At 38.6% G+C, this 18,492-nt stretch overlaps 1 protein-coding gene across 1 annotated transcript; it reads right to left on the reverse strand.

The window, feature by feature from the left end:
• On the reverse strand, positions 231–3,380 carry LOC109231624 (ribonuclease Z 1-like). The gene is made up of 7 exons (XM_019397271.1): positions 3,330–3,380; positions 3,149–3,235; positions 2,635–3,042; positions 2,271–2,554; positions 2,010–2,124; positions 1,846–1,896; positions 231–329 (listed from the first exon to the last, which is right to left on the reverse strand). The coding sequence occupies exons 1-7, from the start codon at positions 3,378–3,380 to the stop codon at positions 231–233; spliced, it is 1,095 nt and encodes a 364-aa protein (XP_019252816.1).

The following is an 18,492-nucleotide window of genomic DNA, read 5'->3' on the forward strand; positions in this document are numbered from 1 at the left end:
TTTGCGACAATTATAATGGCTGCTAAATCCAATCTAGAAATGGCTACTACTGCTCTTTTTACGTCCATTTTTATAGCCGCTAAATTCAAAACATTTATCGCTAAAGGTCCATACCTTTAGCGGTAACTGTTTTGTGGCAATTAGAATGGCTATAATAGTAATTCTGAAAACGAATTAGTATGCCCTTTAGGCATCCATTTTAATGGCTGGTAAATTCTATTAAATTGCTGCTAAAAATCATCTTTAATAGCAATTATTATGGCTACAATATCCCATGTGGAAACATCATAATCTGCTCTTTTATCATCTATTTTTATAACCAGTATATTCTGTTAAATTGTCACTAAGTCACAAGCTATAACGACAATAGTTTAGCCACCATTAATAATAGCTACTACATTCATTCAAAAAATGATCCAAATAATAAAACATAATAATATTGATTCATAAAAACATAATGTATCTCATTAAATTTTAACAAACAAAAGGAAGTACTAATCCAAAATAGTAATATCACAATAACTTAAAAAATGAACTTATATTGCTTGAAGCAAATAGCTATTGCCATTATATAACTAATCCTAACAAATAATAGTCTTCAAATAATTTTTGCAATGCTTCATCATTTGGAAATCTTTCACCCGCTAAATTATCAATCATCAGACTATATGACCTGAAATTACAAAATAACTATGTCAATAGATGAAATATAGTAGTCTTCAACTGGGATGTTTATCGAGCAAACATTGCCCCAAGCTAAAGTTGTTTTACTGTAGAATGATAGTTTCATTTTTCTATAGTATAAGACATAACAAATCCGACTGAAACAAATCAAACTGCAATAATGTAAATAAAAAGTAAATCAGAGGAATTGCAAGATATCAAGCAAATCTGTAAGAAGCATAGAAGAGTCTTTTCTTTTGATGGCTTTATAAGCAGACCAAAGTCATTGAGATCCTAGTGTACATGGAGTATTCACGAGTAAAACAATGACAGCGGCAAAATCAAGTTGCAGCACGGATTGCTCTTACCCAGCCAATCAACCAAAATTACTGCAGGTGCTTGAAAAACCTACTTAGTGCAAGCAAGCATATTCCAAGGCAGACTGGAGGATCTCCTTACAATTTCATATTTCATATTAGACTTGCATTTAGCATGCGTAGAATGACATCAAGATGCCTAAGCCTGTGCTAAACAATTGCATATTTCTTTCATCAAAATCATATTGATTAAGTGAAACCAAGTCTCAAGAGCAGTGGGAACTATTATATCAAGTTGTGCAAAAGAGACTTCATTGTGAGAACATGATGGAATGGTCATATCAGATGCTACACAATATAATGGCTCATAATAGATCTGGAATGGCTAAATGATAACTTGAAACATAGGTCTAGTAATAACTATTCTTGTGTAATCTAGGAACCAATGGAGCTTTTAATCCAAGAACGAAAAACAGGAAAGAATCACTACTTTCAGCCCATGCTAAGCAACAAAAATTAATGTTGATAATCCACATGTTGTAGCTAAAGGATCAAATGTTTGTAAGATACTCCCATAACAGCTGGTTCTAGTGCTCATCTATGATTTTTGTCTAAGAAATAGTAGCAGGAACACCAGAATTGTCTAATCGAAGATCTTTATATGGAAGAAGATTTAATTGTTCCAGAAAATAAAGTTCATTTTTAAATAAACCAAGCATTAAAGTTAAAACTTGGTCTGTACTTTCTTAATCTTTTTTCTCTTTTTGATAAGTAAGGAATTTCTTTATTTATATAGAGCATCAATAATTGCAGGTTCTAACATCGGGCCAGAACTATTTCAACCACACTATATTGGTTCTCTCACCTTGAGAAGGTTCTCCGCATAAATGAATCGACATGAAGCTGGAAGAGACAACTGAAATGAACAAAATTAAAGTAACTGCTCGATAAGGCAAACATACCCAAGATCAAGTCATTATCAACAATTAAATTTATTGTGTATCCAAACAGAGTTTCAGTAAGGTATACCTCCCTCCGGAACTTTGAGACTGATGGTAGGCTCTTTAACTGCTTAAGGGACAAAAAACCAGGAGCAAGAAAGAATTGAGGGCACGGGTAGTTAAGTTTTGCAGCAACTCTTGAACTGGACTTCAGAATTGGAATCTAAATATTCTTCCTGCAAATGGCACACGAATAATCAACATATACCATATAAACAGGAAAACATAAATTTATTGGACGAAGCAAGATATGCATTTGAAAAGAAGAGAATATTATAAGGTTAGTTACGGCTCATGTCCTGCCATTATGTGCTGGGCTTCACCAAATTTGGTCGTCCATTGCTCATATGCAGTTATATTTGTTACATATGCAGGGCTAAGGTGTATCAAACAATTTACTTTTTTGCACATGTCAATGGGTTGTTCAGATGTATTCAAGTAATATGGAATAAGAGACTCTAAAGATGACAATTCTTGCAGATGAGAAAGTGTCGGGCAGTCAACAAGGAGCACAATAGGACCGGGAATAGAAGGCTCCACAACTTGACAAGGATGAACCTGTACAACATTACCCTACAAACGAAGCACGGAGAATCTAATTAGATAGACAATAAAGCCCAATGTAAGCTTTCAAAAGAATCCTTCCAACTTACGGTGTTGTCTAGGTTATCTGACTGCACTGGATTACCACATTGCATTTGAGCATATTTTGGCCCAGGTTCCACCCCAAATTTAGCAGCCTTAACTGGATCGAACTTCCCTTTGATCTCTGGAAACTCACAAATATAAACCACTGAAAGCTCACCAGGGTTTAACACAACTTCCTTCACCGAGTCACACACTTTCGAGCAACATGGTCGTAAGAGAACAACAAATATATTGACAACGGTATAAACAATTGGAACATAAAGATAATCGAACTTCACTGAAGAAGCACTAGAAGCTTCATCAGATCCTTGCATTGAGAGAACACTATGCGTATGAACCATGGCAGCATTTGGGACGAAAGATTTCATTGCTTCAACCAACTGATCGAGATTCGGGGGACCCCATAAATTAAACTACAAGCAAATACTGAACTGGTATCAAATTTTCAAACACCACTTATAGTTTAAGAAATTTTGTGATGAATATATAACTAGTAAAATAAGCTAATGTGACACTCACAGACATCCCTTCTTTCCCCATTCCAGCCAAAGTCAATAAGAGACATGCAAGTAAAATGATTGAACTTCTTTGGTGGTTCTTAATCAACTGCAATAAATAAGCCAGAATCTTCTCAAGGGTTGATTTGATCCAGGCACTCAAAAAGTTCACAAATTTCATATTGTTCTCAATAATAACCAACCTGGGAGTCCACCAGCAGTTTCTGAGCAGACAAGTGATAGAAGTATGTCATCAATCTGGGGAAAAACTTTTATGGATATTTCCCTAGATCAACGACACGGTAACATACACTATAGACTAGGTTTAGAACAGTAAGATTTTGTATCTAAATACCTTTGACAATGTAAGTTTATTCTCTATGAAGAAGCGTTGCAATCCCAGGGAGCAGAACATAAAAACGTGCTGAGAAATAAGTTTAAATATATATTTTTCATGTTTTCCAATTTATCCTCATAAATCCTTTTTTGACAAAGGAAACAAGAACCAACAAAGAGCAAGAAGGACAAAGGTGAAAAGCAGTCTGTAGAATATTTCTATGAAGAGGAAACCTACTAGAACAATAATAAAGACATTATTGAATCATCATGCGTCCTACCTCATCTACTTAACGTTTATTCTGGAAAATCGACATTAGGTAGATTAAACGATCAATAAACTATGCCTCAACTTGAAATGGATAACGACTTGAAAAGGAACAGTGGTATGTAACAAAAAATGCAAACAAGGTATGTCCTTTTTTACAGAATATTAGTCGATCTATTTCACAAAAGCAATCGAGACAATGGCCTAAATACTCAATTAAATAGACATGGGATGTACTGCCAAACTAACAAATGGAATCACAATAGAGGAAAGCTGCCAAACTAACAAATGGAATCACAATAGAGCAAAGCTATCCTTTTAGTATCAGCAGGAACAATTAGACACTTGGGGATCGCCTATTTTGTTGTATAAGAAAACTAATCATAGTTAAGCACTGCATAATTAATAATACAATGTTTAGTTTCCGATAAAAAAATTTGCATTACTAATATAACCAGTAGGTTACCGTAATAAAATTCTGCATAACTAATACAGATGTAACTTGTATGAGAACTTATGAATTATTTTATACAAGGCAGAATGTGGAATAAGAAAATGTATTTTAGCAATAACAGGATTAAGCTAATTCTTGACTTGGTTATCTCAATCTTCAACTACAAATTCACTCATTATTATTTATCGCAGAGAAGGGGAGACTTGGCGTAACTAGTAAAGTTGCTGCCATGTGACCAGGAGGTCACGGGTTCGAGCCGTGGAAACAGACTCTTGCAGAAATATAGGGTAAGACTGCGTACGATAGACCCTTGTGGTCCAGCCCTTCCCCGGACCTCACACATAGCGGGAGCTTAGTGCATCGGGCTGCCCTTTATTATTCATCGTAGAACAATTCACTATATTACTGTTGCATAACTAGTCCGTAAAGCAGCGCGATATGATGGTGTTGCTGAAGGGATTAAGGATGATCAGAGTGAGAGGAAGGCAGCTGGAAAAACTCCTATGGCTAAAGGTGTTGGACATGTACTTGATACATCAAAGAAAATAGCTACAAATCCAAGGACTAGACATGTTTGTGATGCTTCAGGCAAATCTGTTACAGCTAAAGATCATGTGGTTGCTGGTGTTACTACAGGTTCTGTTGCTGGACAAAAATCTACAAAAGTTGGGCATCAAAATCTTATGGGACAGGTGCAACAGCAAATTGGGACAGCTGGTGATCGAGCTCCTACACCTGTGATACCAACTACACGACAACAACATGCTACTTCCCAGGTTGAGAAACCAGATGGTACGACAACTACTAATTTATGTGCACAAAATAATGCAGCTACTACTGCTGAAGTTGGTGGGCAAACTGAGGACGAATGGACAGTAGTGATGAGGTCTCCTACTAAGCGAAATGCTGCTCCAGGTGTGAAGAATCAGCAGCAGCATATGAAGATTCCAACTGCTCGACAAACCGCGATAAAGGTTGTCACAAGTCCAAATAGTTTTGAAGCACTAGCAGAAGAGGTGAACGTTGGTGTTAACTCTCTAACAATCCAGGATACTAGATTTATGCAGCAAATTACACCATGTATTAGCAGTAGCAAATAGGATCAGTCAAGTGAAAATCTTTCTAAGAAGTTGGGTTTTTGACGAATTGCCTCGGAGAATAATTTGGTTGAGAACGTGGGGGATGATCAAGTAGTGCGACACAACACTCCTAGATTGCATTTTTCCAGCCCAGAAGTTGAAAGAATTATCAAAGAAACTCAGATTTCCATGATGATGAATTCTAATCCTACGATCAACCAACATGTTCTGTATATACTCGTTTATCTCATTCTTCTATTCTATCTATTCTCAGTTATTCGATGCTACTATTTTTTTTTCAGATTTCACTTTGAATAGATATTTTTAGTGTATAAATATAAGTAAAAGATTATTCTGATCCTCTCAGACCTTCACGCGAACAAACTAACCAGTTGCAAAATATTTTGCGAACTTTTTAGCCGCTAAAACTCCTCTTTGTAATAAGGTAAAAATCAGTAATAAGCCTAATAATGCACTAAATCACCAACTAACAATAGAGTGTGTATATATATATATATATATATATATATATATATATATATATATATATATCATACTCGGGCAAAAAAAGTTTGAACATGGTTGAATTCATATCTTGACTACGGATATTCAACTAATACATCAATATGCATCAACGACACTTAGAAAATTTCTGAAAAATCACAAAAATAACAGTAGTCTTAGAAAATAGAGGAACCAATTCAAAAACGATAGAGTAACAGAGGAGGAATCAGTCAATCAATCGACTACCAATCCAACAATAGCTAGATATCACAAACGACTTAGTAAACACAGAAAAGGCTATACTTTCACCAATCCCAAAAGGCCATAGTTGGATGTCAAAATCAAATATTGGTACCTAGTAAGTATATTTTTTTGCCGATTAAGACAAGAAATTGAAGGAGACGAACGCTTTCTGCAATAACTCTTGAAACCTGCACGAAAACAGAAGTTGAAGACGAATGAGAGGGAGAAGATTGACAGCGAAGATTGAGAATAATCGAGCAGCATCAACCAAAGTTATATGTAACTCGATTAAGAACGACCTAGGATGGTCGGAGACCGTGGCAGGACGGAGGCTTTTGCAGCGATACTGTTAACGCGTAGGTTTTCCTAGCGTCGTTCTTCTGTATTGTTTTCTAGCGTTGTTCTTCGTTCTAATTACAGAGTTTTTCCTATTGTTTTCCTAATTGGAGGTTTTTCTAATGGGAGGGAATGTAATTTCTTGTGCCCAAAAAAATGGAGGGAAAGATTTTACTTTCTTTGTACGGAGGGAAAGTTAAAATAATAAAAAATTTAATTCAATTAGTGACTTTTAGTGACAATTTTTTTTATTGTCGTTAAAAGGATATCTTTTACTGGCTAATAGTCTTTTGCCGCTAATATTTCAGCTTAAATAATTCATTAACGATAATTACCTTATTGCCGCCAAAGGCATTTTGTAGTAGTGTCTTGGGTCACGTGGTCTCGAGAGAGGGTATTCAGGTGGATCCGAAGAAAGTAGAGGCCGTGCAGAGTTGGCCCAGACCATCCTCAGCTACAGAGATCCGCAGTTTCCTTGGCTTGGCGGGTTATTACCGTCGATTTGTTCAGGGGTTTTCATCTATTGCAGCACCTATGACCAGACTGACCTAGAAGGGTGCTCCGTTCCAGTGGATGAAAGAGTGCGAGGAGAGCTTTCAGAAGCTCAAGACAACTTTGACTACAGCCCCAGTTTTAATATTGCCTACCGATTCGGGGTCTTATACTGTCTATTGTGATGCCTCGAGAGTTGGCATTGGAGCGGTATTGATGCAGGACGATAGGGTGATTGCCTACACATCCAGACAGTTGAAGATACATGAGAAGAATTATCATGTCCATGATCTTGAGTTAGCTGCCATTGTTCACGCCTTGAAGATCTGGCGCCATTATTTGTACGGCGTGCCTTGTGAGATATATACTGATCACCGGAGTTTGCAGCATTTGTTCAAGCAGAAGGACCTTAATTTGCGTCAGAGGAGATGGCTAGAGTTACTGAAGGATTGTCGCGCCCCCCCTTTTTCTCGCGAAATCGGGTTTATGACATTTGGTTGGACAACTCGTTCCTTTTGGGAACTGGGTTTTGCATGAAGAGTCGCCACCTAATGATCAGGGTGCATTAGGACACCAAAAGAGTTTGATTTGGATAACCAGAGATAGGGTAAGGGCTTGAAATTATTCTAAGGGGAAGGTGTTAGGCACCCCTCAGAATCCACTAGTGTGGTTCCCGGCCAGACAATTATTGTGAATTTAGGTGCAAATAACATGTAGACAAATAAAGCTTCAAATAAGAGGGGATTTTCACCTAATGGTTTACAAATAAACAATGTTGGAAAGAACAATTAGAAAAGCTGATTTTAAAAGAAAGAGTTGAAATTGCTAAAAGAAGTAAAGAAATAGAGGGAGGGGGTCCTAGGTTTATTAAAAATATGGATCACCCCACACAATGTCCGGTAATCACTCCTCAATGAGGGGCTACACGTGACATTATCACATGGTCATCATATCCATATCTACCCTTCCCACCCCGTCAAGGTATTAAAGCGCGGAATTGTCTCGATTACTTGTTGCATGCTATTACTCGTCCCAATCCTATCAGTCCCGGAGGCACATAGGACTACTAATCCTAAAAGGGGAGGAATATTGGGCTTATTTGAGGTTTCAAAAGGTCAAAAATCTAAGGCGACATACAAAACACACATTGCACATTTTAGGGGGGGAGGGGGAGCATGTAAACAAATAGAGGCTCAATCACACCTCCTTGAACAGAAAAGCACGTAATTAGCATGACTTTCACATACTGGTTAAGGTCTGATTAAATACCAAATATGAGAGAACTTAAAGGTTGAGGCAGACTGATTTATTACATAATTCAGATAAGAAGCTCGAATCAGGCCTGCCTGCTGGTTGTAATTAATAGAACAGATTCAGTTTATAGTTATTACCCTATGGCTTGCCTAAGTGTTAAGACGGGGTCCTATAGGCATGATATCTACTGAATTCAGAAAATAGTAAGGCTTGAAATAAATTGTTTGAATGCATACTTGTTAAACTTGCTAAGTGAGGGAATCAGATTATTAAAAGAGAGGCAGGATTTAACGAATTGATTATAAATTCTGCAACTAACAGTATCCATTATTACTGGTTTTATATCTAACACTGAGTGAGGCGAATCAGATTCGATTAGAAATTCCTAATAGGCATGCTTTCTATGCGTTGCTGATTTTAAATTTTATCGACATGGTGTAAAAAAAATGCAGAAGTCTTATAGACGTAGTATCTAAATGCATAAGGCTTGTTTTAAACCTATAAACATGGTATCTAGATATAATTGAATATGCAGAAGTGAACAATCCTATAGGCATAATTTCTATACGAAGTTGGCTATGGAGAATTTAGAATAGACCTATAGCCATGATTTCTATTTGAATATGCAGAATTCAAGATACCTATAGACATGGTTTCTATATGAAGTTGGATATGCAGGAATATAACAGTCCTATAGTCATGATTTCTATATGTATTTGATATATGCAAAATTGTAATAGACCTATAAACATGATTTCTACCCTTTGCATGCATAGTTACCCATCCTTTTTCACTAGCCAGCCCCAAGCGTTTATTACAACTTATTACAAACCAGAATGAATAAAAAATTACATTAGAAGAAAAGTAAAAAAAAGTACAACCAAAGGAGAGCTTGATTCAGACTTCCTGTCTGAAATATGAGATAGACCAACTCAAAGACCACTGATCCAAAGCCTTTCTCCAATCTGAGTGTGTCAAAGTTCCCTAAGAGCCTCAATGGGACTCCGGACAATGCTCACACCCAAACTATATCACCAGAATAGGGACAAGTGCAGTGTGGAAGGGCCAGTCCTCAAGTGTCCAAGTTCAGAGGGAGCTCAAAGGGTCCCAAGGCAAGGCTCACAAGAGGGGGGCAGAACATAAAATCTAAGAGAGAGTGCAAGTGAAGAACATAATTCTAAGGAATAAAGGAGAGGGAAACAGCCACAAACAGGTACACAAAAGGGGTTCAGGGAATAGGGGAATTGCAAAGAGCCTATTGCTTAGGCTAGGCCAAGCTTTAGGCATACCCAGCAATGGAGGATGCTGGCATGCCTATAAGTCTGCCAGAACACATCATATTAGAGGCTAGGATCCCAGGGGATCAAGTTTGAGTCATGGACAATAATTTGCAGTACTGCCATGCCTCAAACCATAGCATAAAAACATAAGGAGTGGGGTTTTGGGATTCACAATAGATGTAGAATAGGCAGAAGGAAATTACAGCATGCTAAAGTAAGCATTGAACTACACATAAGCAGTAGGATGACATGCAGGTAAAGGTAGTAAATAACAAATTGTTGTGATTGCTGAAAACCTTAATCATGACATACCAGTTTCAAAGAAGCAAAATACAGCAGTAGCAGTACTTGGAAAACAGGCCACGACACAAGTAACAAGAGAGAATGCTTTTGAATGTGAGTGTGGGTTCAGAAAACTAAGAGTGTTCGTGTGTCGTATTAATGAAAGAGAAGGTATTTATAGTGTGAAACAGGCAGAAAATAAGGCAAGAAATAACCATGTACCAATTAAAATCAATCATTAGAAGAACTTCCTTAATTAAGGAGTTCAAACTTAAACGGTAATGAACAGAAATCATTTAAGGAAAGAGATTGAGTAAGTATATTGTGCAAAGTAGGCAATTAGGGGTAAATACATAGGAGTTTAATTAAGGGAAGAATCTTTAAAATACACGGTTAAACAAATAAGGTAAGATACCCAATAAAATCAATCAGTACATAGTAAATCAAGGAGTCAAGGGTTCGAAATCACTGGTTCACGAGTAAACCAAGTCAGAAAGGCTAAGGAAAGTTTTTGAATCAAGCCAAGTAACAGGGAAATTAGCACAACAAGGAAAGAATCAATCAGATTTACACAAAGGAGGTCTGAAGGAAGAGGGAGAGTATCAAATAGCATGCAGAGGGTCCAGTAGAAAGACCCTAGAAGAGTTTAGCAGGAAATCAGAATCATATAAAGAAACAAAGGTTGAAACAAAGATTTCGAAACTCAGTCGAGCAGTAGATGAAACAATCTTCAGAAACTCGAATAGGTCCAAAGAAGTTAGGGTTTTGAAATCAAACAAGTTCAAATATGAAGAACAAGCAAATCACATAGCGAATAGTCTCAATACTCGGATGAAGCCCCAAATTTTAGGGTTTTTCCATCAACCGAGTGTAGAGATGAAAAAGACAAGTAATCAAGGCAAAAATACTAACGAAATAAGTTCAGAAATCTCATAAAGGAACTGAGACTTTTAACATGCATTTTCCAATAGAAGAACAATCATAAGAAACACAGTAGAAGAACACATAAGAAATACAGTAGAAGAAACACATAGGAAATACAGTAGAAGGAACTTATAAGAAACACAGTAAAAGACACACATGCGAAACACAGTAGAACATGCTAAAGATTAGAGAAACTTTAAAGGATAACTCAACGAAACCCTAAATCGGAAAAAGATGAAGGCTCTGAAGGTATAGTTTTGAAAGAACTTTGAGAAAATGTTTAAAACCTTAGAGAAAACACTAATATACAACGGATCTAACAGAATCGAAAAACCTCGAAGGGTTAGGGTTTCAGAAGAACCCAGGTGATGAGAAAGGCTTGGAAAGTCATTGATCTGAGCCGGAGAAGTCGAGATCAGGCTCGAATGAACATGGCTGGCCGGAGCAAGGTCAGAGATGGCCATAGAACTTGAATCAAACAAAGTCTGGGCCAAGCTTCCTCATGGTCAAGCCTTGAAACTACAGTAACCAGGCGTGTAGGAGTTATGGGGGGCCGGTATAGGACTTCAATGGCCTTGGAAGCCATGGATTCCGGTGGTTTTTAGGGCGAAAGTGGAGGGAGGCGGCTAGGGTTTGTAAAGCTTTGAGAGAGAATTGAGAGAAAGGGGGGTTTCAAAGGCGGCTGGATGCAAAATGACTAGGGTTTTTGGGTAAGGGGAAATTAAAAAAGGAAAGATTAAAAGGTGGCCGTTGATCATTTGATCAACGACCTTGATTGAATGGGGAATCCGGGCGGGTTGTTTAGAAGGTTCGTGGGTCGGGTAGATTAGGTAATTGGGTTGGTTAGTTGGGTTTAGGAATTGGGTTTAATTAGAGGTCCAAATCCGGCTAATATTGAAATGCAAATGGGCTATCATTTAAATAGCGATTTTCCCCTCATTTATTTTATAAAAAAATAATAAATAATTTCTGGAAATAAATTAAAGGCGCTAAAATGATTAATAACATATAATTCAATTTGAAAATACTGGACTTAATTTTTTTATAAATATAAACGCAATTAAATCTTAAAAGGGGCTAATATTGCAATTATATGCAATTTAGCTTTAAAAATACTAAATAAATTCGTAAAAATATGCAAAAAAATATATTAGCTATATTTTAGTATAAATATGAGAATCCAATAAATGAATCACCAAAATGATAATTTTGGGAATTATTATTGGGTTTTTTATGAATAAAAATAGGGGAATAAACTGGTTTAAAAATCTTTAAAAATTAAGGAAAAATAATAAAACATTTGGACATGCTTATATATGCGTACATATGCTATTTTGAAAGTATTTTGCGTATTAAAAATATACAGGAAAAAATTGGGTATCAATAGTATGCCGAACCAGTATGGCAAGGATATGATTAGTTCTTTGGATGTTTGCGATGTAATGAGCTTCTACAGTTGTTTCGCGGCACTGCTCTTAGATTTTGGGTGGCCTGCGTAGCTTGGTTGAGTTAGAAGGATTCATTCATGTCAGCTTTGGTTTCGTCAAAAGGGGAGACGGGGAGTTCTTGATGATTTCTACTGCGGTTAGAGATGCGTATTTTCTGCGAGTGTAAGAAGCAAGGAATGTGTAGAGATTTTCTTCTGAATGGGATCAATGGAAAGTTTTTGGTTGGTTGAGTACATAGTTTCTTGTGGCTCAGAAGGGATATGAAATTCTCATGTTATTTTAGGATGGTTTGGTATATGCGGCATATGTGGAGGATTGAGATCTGCGTGTGTAAGGTTACGGTTCAGTTCTGAAAGGAAGGACATAAAATTCTTAGGCAGCACGGGCAATTTCAGATGATTAAGGAAAAGGTACTGCTGATTGGTGTTGCTTGATGAGGGTATACATTTCAGAAAAGGCGATGTGTTTGAGTTATGGATGCTTTATTGATATTGCGGCACTATCTTGTCTTCTCAACTGAGGATATGCGAGTTGCTAGGTGGCATAGAAGAATTATAGGTGTACCTCTCGTGGGATGATTGAGTATTAGAGGTGTGTTGTATATTCGAGCGGCGAAATTGGGATCAGATATGGTAATTCATGTGCTTTATGGACTTGGAGACTGGAAGTTCTCATAAGCAGGTTAGCTCGTGGTTGAGGATGGTAAAGATATGGGTAAGTTAATCAGATGATAGTATGTGCTATAATTCAGTCATTGTGAACCTTCAGAGGGTTATTTATCTGTTATGAGTGACTAGAGTTGGTGTATGGTTCATTAGTAGACTTATATGGATGCGTGTTCTGCATCGGGACGGCTTTGTTGACTCCAAATTGTATTGTTGAGGGATGTGTTGATTCAATTGTTATTGAGCTTGTTAGTAATCTGGGGAGGTCTATGAGTCACCTTTCTGTGTTGCGAGGTGTTATAATTTGTTGGTTATAGGCACATATGGTGCGGTTCTATTGGGGTCTCATAGTGGGAGTCGAGCGGGAGGAGTATTGGATATTGCTTGGCGGATGGCGCATCGGTTATGTCCTTTAGGTCGTGCGGTGTTATGTATTTGCTTCACCGTTGTTATGATGATTTACTTTGGTTCTAGACATCAATTGCGCGTGGTCGTCAATTTCGAGCAGAGTGACTTGAGGTGTTTCATGTGGAGCAGTGTTTGGGTAGGGTCGCGCATTGCAGCAAAGTTATGTGGAGGTATGACCTTGCGGGTTAGATTCGTGTGTTCGGTTTCTATGATGTGAGACGGGTTCTCGACCTTGTGCTGTAGTGGTACTGGTGAGCTTGCAGTACATCTCTTTCATTGGAGTCATTTTCATGATCCGAGTATGTTCGGACTGTTGCTTATTGGTGCGCGTATTGTGCAAGTTGTAGCTTAGGCCTGTATTGATGTGTCATGTCACCAGAGTAGTGTGTTGGATTAGATGAGATCGTTGGGATCATTAATGAATACGAACGGATTTGATTTCAGCATGTTGGAAGGATAATATCGAGGTTCGGCTCAGAAATTTTCTATGGCCATTGCCAAAGGAGAAGTGGCTTCAGGAATGGCGAATCTGAGAAATGGTTATGGCTTACTGCGTGTTTTAGCTATCATTGGCAGCATATGGAGGTGTTGGAATGAGACTTTAGTGATAAGTCTATCGGTATTCGGGTGTTGTGTGCAGCTGCTGTGATTAGAAGTTAACACTACAAGTGTTTGAGTTATGTGGTATATCATGTGATTGCACCTGAGGTAGCAGGTATGGGTTATTACAGCTTGTTCGGGCTTATTCGCAGTATAAATGTGAGATTCTGATCGCATTGAGGATTTCATAAGTAGAAATGTGGTTCTATGGTTTATGGGCTAGATTGGATTGTGAAATTTCAGTTTATATGTGTTATCGGACCTATATGAGATAGGGTGACGTGGGATCACCCCCGGGTATATGCATGGTAAGGCTATTCAGCGAGTGGTTGGCTTTTGGAACAACTCTGGGCACATTCGAGGACGAACGTATGTTTAAGTGGGGGAGGATGTAACGACCCGACCGATCGTTTTGAGTTTTAGTACTTTGTTCGTCAGTTCCCGGGCATGACTTGCCCCGTGTGGTGTATTATGACTCATGTAATCGTTGGTTTTGGTTTTCAGGGTAATCGGAATGAAATGAGAAGAACAGTTCTTTGTTTGAAACTCGAAATTTGAAAGGTTTGACCAAGATTTGACTTGCTTGTGTATGATCTTGGATCGGCATTTTTATGATTTGGTTAGCTCCTTTAGGTGATTTGGGACTTAGGAGCGTGATCGGAATGCATTTTGAAAGTCCGTGGAAGGTTTAGGCTTGAATTGGCGAAATGGAGATTTTGGCGATTTCCGGTTGGTAGGCGAGAGTGGCAGTAGCTTCGTTATGTGATTTGGGATGTGTGTGCAAAATTTCAGGTCATTCGGACGTGGTTTGGTATACTTTTTTACCAAAAGCGGAATGCGAAAGATTTTAGAACCTTAGGCTTGAATTCGATGTGTCTTGGTGGCTTTGATGTTGTTTAAGGTGTTTTGAAGATTGGTACAAGTTCGAATAAGGTTATGGGATATGTTTGTGCTTTTGGTTGAGGTCTCGGGGGCCTCGGGATGGTTTCGGATAGTTATCGGGAAGTCGGACTTGAAGTTTTGCAGCAGAAAATTTGCTGCCTCAGTTGTTTCCACACCTGCGGATTGGTGATCGCAGGTGCGACGCTGCTGGTGCGTAAAGGAGACCGCAAAAGCGGTGCTGGCCGTAGAAGCAGAGACTTTGACCGCATCTGCGGAACCGCAGGTGCGGTACCTGGGTCATAGATGCGGAACCTGAAGGAGTAAGTGAAATTCGCAGAAGCGGAAGCGCAGGTGCGCTTATGGTATCGCAAGTGCGGAAATAGCTGGGCCAGAAAGTATATAATGTTCTTTCGTGAAATTTTGTTAAGTTCTCCATTTTTGAAGACGGGAAGCGAGCTAGGGCAGTGAATTCAAGGGAGAATCGAAGAGAAACAGTTGGGTAAGTTCCCTAAGCCTCATTACTCATGTTTATGATCATTTTTCCATTGTTTAATCATGGCATTAGTGGAAATTAAGGAAGAAATTGAGGGATTAGGGCTTGGGATTAAGAGACCATTGAGTGGGGATTTGAGGGGCCATTTGAGGTCCGATTTTGATGTTCTTGATATGTATGAACTCGTGAGAGGATGAGGATTCGATTGAAGTTAATTTTATCGAGTTCCGAGACATGGGCCCGGGGGCCGGGTTTGAGTAATTTTGGGATATTTGATGTAAATTGGATATTTTCGAGTGGGCTTTGTTCCCTTAGCATGTTTTAATGGTTATGTAATGATTGTGGCTAGATTTGGAGCATCCGGAGGTCGATTCGTGCGGGCAAAGGCATCGCGGGCTAGAGTTTGGACCGGATCGAGGTAAGTAATGATTGTAAATACTGTCCTGAGGGTTTGAAACCCCGGGTTACACATCGTTGTGTTATTTTGAGGTAACGCACACACTAGATGACGAGCGTGCGGTACGATTATTAAGTCGCGTATTGATTTGAAACCTTATGATATTCCATGTTCTAGAGATTGATATTATATTTTGGGCTGTACGCCATGTTTGGGGCCTTGTGCCGACCTGTTGAGACCCTTAAGGGCGTTTTTACTATTTTTCCTCACTCTATTTGTTTTGAAAGAATATCCTCGGTCATGTTTTTACCTGGTTATTGTTTAAATATGGTTTTATCACTATATTTTGTTAAAAATGTGAAAACTGTTTGGGCTGGGTTCCCTGTTTTACTGATGGTCCGAGTGATCGTGAGTTGATGACTGAGATAGACCGAGGGTCTGATTGTGAGGTTGATGACTGAGATAGATTGAGAGTCTGATTGTGAGGTTAATGACTGAGAGAGGCCGAGGGCCTGGTTGTGAGGATTATATATCTATGGATCGGGCTGCACGCCGCATCAACATATATATATATATATATATATATATATGGATCGGGCTGCGCGCTGCAGCGATATGTTGGATCGGGTTGTACGCCGCAGCAATATAGCGCTTGGCCTGTAGGAGCCCCTCCGGAATCTGCACACCCCAGTAAGCGTAGTCGACTATATATATAGATCGGGCTGCATGCCGCAGCGATATATGGATCGGGCTGCACGCCGCAGCGGTTACTATATGGTACCTATTGAGCGTGAGTGCTGAGTGTGAGCGCTGAATGGTAGAAGTTGAGTCACGAGTGACTGAGAGGCTAGCCCGAGGGGCGATAGTTATATACATGCACATGAGTGATGTTTACCTGAGGGGCCTGATTATGAACTTATTGATTTTCACTTCTCTTTAGAGTGAGTTTCTATCGAATATGTTGATTTAATGACTGTTTCCACTCATCTTTGTACCGAGCCTCTGTCGAAAATGTTGGATAAATGTTTTTAAACAACTTTCATTTAAGCTGGGTTTATGAGATGTTCATAACTTAATCACTGATTTGGCTTTTGTTATTTCCACTGAGATTTTCTTGCTAGGAGGTGTTTATGACTCCTGTTTTGCCCGAGGGGCTGTTTATGAACTATGTTTTTCCCGAGGGGCCGATTATGGTTTTCAGCTCTTTTATTAAAAATGGTATTGACCCCTACTGAATCTGTCGGAAGGCATTTTAAATGATTTTTACCAAAAGCTGGATTTTAAAAGAGGCGATTGACTCGTATTCTGATTTAGCAGTCTGTATGTTTATTGAGTTTAACATAAATGTGGATTCATTATTTCCTACTGCTCAGTCTTTATTTACTCTTATTACTTACTGGGTTGGAGTACTCACATTACTCCCTGCACCTCGTGTGCAGATTCAGGTATTTCGGAACCCGGTAGCGGGTGTTGGTTGCTCAAACGCGGAGTCATCAGAGTTAGCAAGGTGGCTGCACGACGTTCGCAGCACCGCTTCCTTCCTCTCATTTTCATTTCTGTACTTAGTATATTTTACTGTTTTTGTTGTATTCAGACCTTGGTAGATGCTCATGACTAGTGACACCCCAATGTCGGACTTGTGAAATTATTCCGCATTTTTCATTTAAATGTTCATTATGAGATTAACGGTTTATAAATGGTATAAAAACAACTTTTAATGGAAAATGGTTGACTTGGGGAATTGTGTCGGCTGGCCTTGTCTTCACGAGAGGCGCCATCACGACCGGGTCCGGTTTGGGATCGTGACATAACCACTGTTAAAAGGCTGTCCAAAAGGTGAAAGGACAGCCCGAGAACCAGCTATAACAGAAGCAAAGAGTCATTTCAGCCCCTATTGATAAAAAGTAAACTACTAGTACTCAACTCATGATCAAACCCATCTAAATACAATGTTAACAGTGAAACACCTTTGTGGAAAAAAAGTTAGTTACGCGAGGACTAAACTGAAAACTAGAATAGAAAACGAACTAAAATCGACCACTAACAGAATTTACACTACTACAATAAAGTAGTAGGCCACAAAAATCAGAAACCAAAAGAAATAATTCAGGTTTCAGTTAGAGTCCAAAGACTTTGAAACTTCAGTTTCAGTCCAGAGACATAATGACACACGACAACTAAACTCTATTGATTCTGACATGACCAACAAATAATTAACAAAGCTAAACTAAAAAAACAAAACTAAAACTAGAGAAGCGACAAAGAAATATTGACTACGAATCAAATCAATCTAACTAAGTAAAAGATTAATGAGTCAAAAAGTAGCTCAATTGATCTCAGTCGCCTAACCGATACATCTAAACTAATCACGACGAGCAAGGAAAGTGATGATTCGAAGCAACGTACAATGACATGAAAATAATAGCAAACAACATATTACTACTTAAATTTATAATAACAACATAGCATAGATGAAAGTTAAACTTTAAACCTAATGCTAATGCTAATTACAAGAATGAAACCAGAGGGAAGAAAAGGAAAGAGCTGTTACCAACACTCAGGGACATTCGAGGCCAAATCGCACAACGAGAAGATGCCGAGGATATCAACCAATAACTGTCCGACCCCGAAATGCAAGCTTCCTCTTAGTATACACCTAAACAATTAAGTTCTGGCATCATACTAGAAGGAAACATGAGTCTTCGGATTGAATAGGCTTAAAGAATGAGGCAGTGGTAGGGCAGTAGGGGCTTAGAAGCGAGCAAAAATTAGGTTTTCACAGCTGCCCCTCTTTGCTCGAGAACATAAAGAGTTTTCGTGCAAAGAAAAGTGAACGCCATGGCTAATTTTTGCTCACATATCACTCTAATGAAAGCATTTTTTTTGAAAAAAGTGACCAAAACCTTGCTTCAGAGGTTGCCTACATATCTTTGGTTATAAAGGAATCAGGTCAGTGTAGTTCTGGAAAATTTTGGTAGCTGGGACTACCAGACACTGGAGTTAAGACTGTTGCTGCTGCTG

This window comes from Nicotiana attenuata, chromosome 8 (genome assembly GCF_001879085.1).
Source record: "Nicotiana attenuata strain UT chromosome 8, NIATTr2, whole genome shotgun sequence".
Taxonomy (NCBI): Eukaryota; Viridiplantae; Streptophyta; class Magnoliopsida; order Solanales; family Solanaceae; genus Nicotiana; species Nicotiana attenuata.